Source organism: Rhamphochromis longiceps, linkage group LG1 (genome assembly GCF_057381845.1).
Source record: "Rhamphochromis longiceps isolate RC_006_pf linkage group LG1, R_longiceps_female_GT1.1, whole genome shotgun sequence".
Classification (NCBI taxonomy): Eukaryota; Metazoa; Chordata; class Actinopteri; order Cichliformes; family Cichlidae; genus Rhamphochromis; species Rhamphochromis longiceps.
The window spans coordinates 8,064,211-8,073,000 of NC_140557.1; the positions used below are offsets into that span (position 1 = coordinate 8,064,211).

At 39.2% G+C, this 8,790-nt stretch overlaps 1 protein-coding gene across 1 annotated transcript in view; it reads left to right on the top strand.

Moving 5' to 3' along the window:
• LOC146678222 (synaptosomal-associated protein 25-A-like) overlaps window positions 1–8,790 on the top strand; it is a 41,606-nt gene that overhangs the window by 10,095 nt on the left and 22,721 nt on the right. Inside the window, exon 2 of the mRNA XM_085420083.1 lies at window positions 7,509–7,615. Within this exon, the coding sequence (XP_085276209.1) occupies window positions 7,544–7,615 (72 nt within the window). The 5' untranslated portion in view covers window positions 7,509–7,543. The remainder of the gene's footprint in view (window positions 1–7,508; window positions 7,616–8,790) is intronic.

Sequence of the window (8,790 nt, forward strand, 5' to 3'; positions counted from 1 at the left end):
ACAATAACTCACTGAAAACATATGATTCATCATGTGAATGGACTTCAGTTTGCTAGTCATATCTCTCTGAGTTTTTATTAGATGAAAATGTTTATTTTTCCAAAGTAAATACATTTTATTTTTCATAGAGGTAGATGCTTTTAAAGCGGGGTTTTCAAAGTGGGATTTGTGTTTGTGTCCTTTAACTGTTTTTCTTTGTTTTTGACTCAAATAATTTGTCGCTAGATTCTTCCACGACTGGAGCTCCACAGTGGCGTGTTAATCGTGACAGTCCTAATCCATTCTCCTTCTGGAGCTTCGTTGCTGCTCTTTTCTTTGGACCATCTGCATATTTATAATGAAAAATGTGAAATGTCTGATTCTGAAACACAACATCAACACTCTCTCTCATCGAGGTCATGTCCTTGTTATTTTCAAACCTTCTCTCATCCTGTTTCCACATCTACCTTCAACAGCTTTCAGGATTAATGCTATTAATATTATCAATCAATTATTCATCAGTGACCTTTCAGTGTCTTCAGTGAACTTTATGTTCACCCATTACATTTAGTTTTGATGCTCATTCTGCTAAAGATCCCGTCCATTTTCCTGTGTAGTAAATTATACCAAATGTTCAGGTATTACATCATTCAGCTACAGATAAGACGGTAAATACTATAAAGTTTTTATAAAATATGCTTCCTCTTTCCTGGACAAACACTGTAAACATCCAGAGGGCGTTGAAAGAAGAGGAAGCAAAACAAAGAAAGCTACCGGCAAACTGAGAGGCGAGTGTGTGTGTGTATGAGAGAGAGAGAGCAGAGAAAACAGTGGAGACTAAATCCTCTTTTCCCCCTGACTGTAATCTCTCCATGGGCTGAGCCTGGCAGTTCAGGCCTTACAGCAGCTGTCAGTCAAGACGAGTGACAGGCAGCAAGGCCGTAGGTTGGGAGGGGGGATGGGAATGACCGGAACGTGTGTTATGACAACTGTAGGTGTGTGTGTGTGTCTTTGAAATACAGTAGGCGTGTTAAAGAGCAAGCGACTGTCATAGAGGGAGGGTCATTTTTCATGCTACAATTAAAAAATTCTTTCTAAATGTGGGTTACTGTCAAATAAACAAAACATTTAGCTGAGTTTGCCAAGCTAGCACTGCTTACTGTATATGTCCGATTAGTTTTTGCTCCTTGACACTGGATTTCGTTTCTGGTTGAAGAATCATGCCTACTCCGTGAAGGCTGGTTTATTCTCCTATCCATGCTATGTACTTGCATTAGTCCTGTTCAAAATAAAAACCACCTGGCTAATTCTGGTCCCCCTTGTCCCAGTAAAACTGGTCAGAAATACTGGACCTTTGTCTCAATGTATCTGCCACCACAGGCTTATATACTTTAAGTCATACTTGTTATGGAATTGGGCGTTTATCCTGTCATCTGGCATGGTAATAGACGCTTAAAAAGTTTTAATGCAAATTCTTTTAGTGTTCTGGCAAAAAAGAGAAGAGAAATAAAGCTGCTATCGTTTAATCTTAGCATATTCCCAAGCACATAATTACTATTTCATGCTTTCCAAACATGTTCTTGAAGCTGTTTCACCAACATCCATTATTGATTTTTCTTTTTTTTTTTACAGTTGAGTGCTGCTCCTTACTTTCTTGTAATGATTATGAAACCGTATTTATCAACAGCACGAACAGCTCAAGCAGTGAATTCAAAACAATCTCAGTTCCACATTTTTAAAAATTCCAAAATGAAAACAAAAGGACCTAAAGAATTTTGCATAATTTTTGCACGCTGCCGATGATCTCTGACTTGTCGCAGCAGATGGCTGGATGCTTGCTCGTGGTTGGTCGTTTGATTGTTGATCTGGTTTTACCACATATTGTTGACACGGCCCCATCTGACAACAGAGGCTCTCTGCAGGTTTATGGGTAGCCCGTTGCTGCCCACGAATGTCAATGTTCTGCCACCGCTAAACAACAATTTCCCCTTTTAGTCTAAACACTGACTGTGTCCCTATTCTGTAGCCACAGCACTGTGCAATGTACACATAAGTGCTGAGCGTCTGTTACTCTTTGGAGTCGGTGTGTACATCTCTGTTGACTGGGTGAATGTTTTCACACTATTGATGCTGAAGTGACTGGCTGCAAGTCTCAATAGATGCTGGTGATGTGATTCTACAAATTCATATCTCACGCTAGTCTGTGAATGGCGACTTGTTTTTGTATTGAGCACATACACAGGGGTGATAATGATGATGTTTAAGAAACTTCAAAAGTAGCTGGCTAGGTTTGCCATTTTTAAAAACGTCGCTATTGTGTGAACTAGAATGAACTAAACAATTGAGTGTTGCTGTCCTTTTGAGTCAGCAGCAAAAATACAAGTTGGTTTATTATTTTTATAAAATGAGTAATAACTCACAATAAGATTTTATGGGAGCAGGTCATCTTCACCCATCGTGGGAAGTAGAAAAAAGCAAGGTTGAAAAAAAAGGAAAAAAAAAGTCCAGCTCACCAGCGGCCTTTTGATTTAGAAAATGAATGGTTGTATGCTGGACATGCAATACACTGTTTATACTGTTTATTCACTTCAGTATCAAAAATACGATATGATTGAACTGTATTTAAATGAAAATGTACTTTAACATTAAAAATTAATGAACAAGATGTTTTTAAATTTATAAAGTTTCGATGGCTTGAGAAGGAGGGTGAGAAAGGCCTCAGTCAGTATAGGAAAGAAGTAGAAGAGGCTGTGCAATGTGTGAGTAAACAGGAAGCTCTGCCACTGCAAAGAGATAAGCAATCAACGGCTGATCAATAACACAGTGGACATTACACTGGGGTAGATGTGTTGAAGTGTAGTAGGAACAGAAAACATAGAGCATGTTTGAGAGTACATGTGAGAGTACAGGCCTGACACGACTTATAATACTGTTTAATTCAGGTACTGCTGCTGGTCAAAGGGTTTGTAAACACACTCAGACATGTTTCACTTCAGAGTATGACGATTAATGGTGTTGTATTTGATAATGGGAAGGGCCAAAACGGGACCCAAGACAAAAGGCTTTGTTTATATGACACTTCTCATACAATATGTGATGTACACATATACAACATCCAAAGTTAAAATCAAAACTCTAGGTCAAAGACCCAGGACTGTGACATTACAATGTTTTTTACAGTGTCAGTTTTTTTATTGTTAGTGAACAGGAATTTATAAGTAATGCATTTCAGTAGGAAATAGATTTTATAGATAGACTTAATATATTTTTGTAGTGATATTGACTGTAGACAACAGTTTTCTACAGTCATTGGTAGTGACAGTGGCAGCCAGGAATATAACGTTTTGAAAGAAGTGGCAGCCCCTGTATTTTAACTAATATCATTGTATTTGGCATGAATGTCAAGAGAACTTATTCCCCCACCACTCCAAATCCAAATCAGTAGGCTACATGTGAGCACAGAGTGATGAAAAATGTCTTGTGGGATATGAAATAAAACTGGGAAATTTGTGTCGAGGAACATTAAAAAAACAAACACACACATTGGGATGCACAGCAAGACCTAATTTTAGTCAGATAATCAATTAAAAAAGACACCGATAGTACACAAACAGCAAAGAAGCCCAGTTTATTGGCTCAGTGTAATGGTTGACACCCAGCAGATACTGACTGGGACAGCTGCCACCCCACTCACAGCTGTTATGAAGGGGAAATTAACAATACGGGGTAAACTATTTGTTTGTCACCAGCCTGTTAATATGATTTTTAATGCAATAAAGTTTGTCTCAGACTTGGCCTCAAATGACACCTAGAAGAACTGCAGGCTTTCTAATTTCTGTTAGAAAAGTTTGAAAAAATACACATAAAAGGTGACTTCAACAAGGTTTTTTCATAATCTGAAAGATAACCCGTAATGCTGTTGATCTGTAAACTAACTCATTCTGCTGTTGCACTCAGTGTAAGCAGCTCTCCATTATAGCATTAGTCACATGGCTAAAATGTAAAATGTCAACATAAATATTTTAAAGCAAAATTACATACAAGGCTGAGCAGACACAACACACACATGTGCGCGCGCACAGAGCACGAACGAGGAAAAGGACTGATTTTTCTCTTTCCGTTCCATCTTTTTTTCCCGGCACATGTTCAATTATTAACGGCTGTGACGACTCCATTGGGATCGAGGCAGAGGCGGACAGACAGAAGGAGGGGCAAAAATAGGCAATATTTTATCAAACATCCAGCACTAACTGACCATGCTTGATTGATGGCAGAAAACCTCATTTGAATGTCTCAAAAACTGGTCGTTTGTGTAATTTATGAGAAATTCAGAGTTTTACATTGTCATAAAACATGAAAATGATGGTGACTTACAATCAATGTAGAAAAATAACTTCCACTTTTAATCATGAGCATACATGCTATTTTGCAGTGGTAATCTAATAAAAATCCTCCACCACAAAGCTTTATAGAGTGCAGAAACCAACGGTCTGTTGGTCCCTTTGCTATACTTTACGCTGCAGTAGATTAGCTTACATAAAGCTTTAATGATCCTGAATTGAAAGCTGCTGGGTGGTTAAATATATATCAGCAACAAGCCTCATCACAGCAAAATCTCTTCAATGTGATTTGTGCAGTAGAAACAAAAATTCATTACACTTATAAATGAGATCTGCTCAGACCTGATTCTTTGCCTCATTGCAGGCATAATTGAGTGAAGGAAACAAAAGCATCTGAGCTGGTTTCTTTTGTCTCCTCAGCCTCTCATCAGTGCCGTCCCAACCAGCAGCAGACTTACTCTGTCAGACTGCGGAGTAACAGCCACATATATTTTTCATGAACCATACCTCCGGCTCTACTGTGTGTGGCTGTATGAAAAACTGCCTGGCAGTGCATCAGAGCAACAAAAATAGACCCCTGTCTCCTGTCCTGACTCTTTCTTCTAACTAGAATCATCATGGCACTCCTCCCTCGTTCATCTTAAATGATCACTGGTTCCAGAGGAAGAAGATCAGGGTTAGCAGGGTAGTGGCTTGAACTCACGGCATCCGTCACAGCAGTGTTTCCATGATACTTTTCTGGTTATAGCAGTTCACATATGTTGTTTTCTGCCCCTAAAATTGGATTATAGTGCAGGTGGTAAATGTTAATTTTGCCAAGCTTTAACTTCAGAATTCTGAAAGTCAGTAAAAAGCACCTGTATCAGAGAGAGACCGAGGTTCCGTTCTCTCATGATTCCTATGTGGACACTGAAATATAATCCTTGGACCTCTGGAATTAAAAAGTTTCCACTCATCTTGATTGTGCACATAGTTTGATCGGATCTAGGTACATCCGAGGACAAGGGAAGCAGTGCTGCTGGCTGTATTCTTTTTTTCAATGCAGAGATTAAAGATTACTGCTAACACCTGTGCCTTTGTCTGGCTTACTTTAGTTTGGAGACAGTAGCAGAATAAGGTGACCTTTCAGCTTGTGAGACACTTTTTTTTTTTTTACAAAGCGTGGTCAGTCTGTGTGTGTGTGACTGAGATTCACACTCAGTTCTAACATGTACACCTCCACGTGCGTCATCTCGGTATATTTAAATCGTGAATTCAGCTGTTTTCTCAGTGCAGATGGGTTGTGTGTTTATAGGTTGCATGGTAACACTAAATGTAAATGGGATATCTTGCTTTAATTTGAATTGGATCAAATGAATTTAAGTCTGTGCTTCCCTGCCTTTGCACTGCCAGGATGGTTCTCCAGAACTGCTTTTTGGATAGAGAGCTAAGTGCTAAGTAATTTTTATTGTGTTTGATTGGCAGTAAGAATTGTATTCAGCAGGTTGAAGGTAGTTGTGGTAAATGTCTTGTAACATGTTGCTGGATTTTAGTTTGCAGTCATACTTTTACTCAAACATTAAATCCTATGTTACAGTGGGGCAAAAAAGTATTTAGTCAGCCACCGATTGTGCAAGTTCCCCCACTTAAAATGATGACAGAGGTCAGTAATTTGCACCAGAGGTACACTTCAACTGTGAGAGACAGAATGTGAAAAAAAAATCCATGAATTCACATGGTAGGATTTGTAAAGAATTTATTCGTAAATCAGGGTGGAAAATAAGTATTTGGTCACCTCAAACAAGGAAAATCTCTGGCTCTCACAGACCTGTAACGTCTTCTGTAAGAAGCTTTTCTGTCCCCCACTCGTTACCTGTATGAATGGCACCTGTTTGAACTCATCATCTGTATAAAAGACACCTGTCCACAGCCTCAAACAGTCAGACTCCAAACTCCGCCATGGCCAAGACCAAAGAGCTTTCGAAGGACACCAGGAAAAGTATTGTAGACCTGCACCAGACTGGGAAGAGTGAATCTACAATAGGCAAGCAGCTTGGTGTGAAAAAATCAACTGTGGGAGCAATCATCAGAAAATGGAAGACATACAAGACCACTGATAATCTCCCTCGATCTGGATGATGCAGCAGAGGATTGGGAGAATGTCATGTGGTCAGATGAAACCAAAGTAGAACTTTTTGGTATAAACTCAACTCGTCGTGTTTGGAGGAAGAAGAATACTGAGTTGCATCCCAAGAACACCATACCTACTGTGAAGCATGGGGGTGGAAACATCATGCTATGGGGCTGTTTTTCTGCCAAGGGGACAGGACGACTGATCCGTGTTAAGGACAGAATAAATGGGGCCATGTATCGTGAGATTTTGAGCCAAAACCTCCTTCCATCAGTGAGAACTTTGAAGATGAAACGAGGCTGGGTCTCCCAACATGACAATGATCCAAAACACACCGCCCGGGCAACAAAGGAGTGGCTCCGTAAGAAGCATTTGAAAGTCCTGGAGTGGCCTAGCCAGTCTCCAGACCTCAACCCCATAGAAAATCTGTGGCGGGAGTTGAAAGTCCGTGTTGCTCGGCGACAGCCCCAAAACATCACTGCTCTCGAGAAGATCTGCATGGAGGAATGGGCCAAAATACCAGCTACTGTGTGTGCAAACCTGGTAAAGACCTATAGTAAACGTTTGACCTCTGTTATTGTCAACAAAGGTTATGTTACAAAGTATTGAGTTGTATTTTTGTTATTGACCAAATACTTATTTTCCACCCTGATTTACGAATAAATTCTTTACAAATCCTACCATGTGAATTCATGGATTTTTTTTTCACATTCTGTCTCTCACAGTTGAAGTGTACCTCTGGTGCAAATTACTGACCTCTGTCATCATTTTAGGTGGGGGAACTTGCACAATCGGTGGCTGACTAAATACTTTTTTGCCCCACTGTAGATAATCCTTCCAACTCAGAGGCCACTCAAACTTGGGCTGAGTCCTGAAGCAAAAACACTCCCACTAATGACAGCATCATGTGTCTCTTTGTTTTGTTTTGCTTTTTAATTTGAACAACAACTTACTTTCAGAAATCAGATTCTTCCCTGTGATTTGTCTGCTGTTCAAAGCATCTTTTGTGCAATAGATTTTGTTGTGTTGTTGGTGCACTAACCCTGCTTCTCCCCTTCTTCTTCTCTCTATTTTTCTAGTTTTTCTTCTTTGACGTCAAAGTACAACAGTCGTCATGGCAGACGAATCGGACATGCGCAATGAGCTGGCCGATCTGCAGACACGTGCAGACCAGATAGCTGATGAGGTACAGTAAGAGAAACATGTTTTTTAGAGGTTTTTGTTGTTGTTGTTAAAGTGTTTTTCATTTCTGTTCTACACATTGTTGTTTCTTAAGACTCCTCTAAAAGCTCATGATCAGACAGTTTTTTTCATATTTGTGGCTCTGTATCATGCCAGTGAAAAATGATATCCTAAATATGTATATACTAGGTGTTCTCCTCTCCTCTGGACGCATAAGCCCCACCCACCTGCTGTTTAAACCATTTATAAACACAGGATAGCCAATCAGAAGAAAGCTGGAGCCTGGCTTTGAAGAGACTGGAGCTAAAACTGAGGATTAGATGCAACTGAGAATCAAATCCAAAGCTACTCTAAAAGAATAAAACTATATAAGTGAAAATGAGCAGAATAAATCCACTTTAAAGAGATGGGATTTACAGAAAAAATATTTCCTATAAGGCTGAAAATATATAGTAGTAGTATAATAGAGTATATTTTTTATCTTTAATTTACAATATGTGACAGTTACACTGTAATATTTCTCATAGATATAAATTGCTGCTTTCCTGCAATATTGACAGCTGCCTGAATATTTATTAAAATCTATTCTCTATTTTTCTGTCAGTGTGAAATGAAGATCCATTCAATTTAGCCCATTATTGGCTGACGCTGTTCCTTTCTATCTAGTGTTTCTCTGTGGTCCAGATAGATTGAACTGTTAGCTGTCAGACTCCAACTCCACCATCCAGACAACAACTGGCAACAGTAGCACTGCCTCTTTTATGCAGTTAGGTCCATAATTTGTAGAACAAAGACACAGTTGGATTTTAAATCAAACAGTGCAGACTGAAAGACGTCGTTCTTTTTCTTTTTGTTGTGCAGACTCAAAGACTGCACTTAAATCACACCATGGTTATTTGATTTAAACTCACCTGTGGTGGTTTTCAGGAAAAACCATAAAACCTGCGTCTTTGTCCGATAAATTATGAACCTAATGTATTTCATGTGCTGCTACGTTGAAGCTAATCGAGGCTGCAGAGCAGAATAAGGACTACTGTTGCCAACTGTATCTAAGATGGTGGATCTGTAGTCCATTCACAGGATGATGAATATTATTTACAATAACTGTAAATTTTATCGTGAATAATTTATTTACGAGAACAAGCCTGTGCCCTCTGCATCTTTAAATACAAAGTAAAA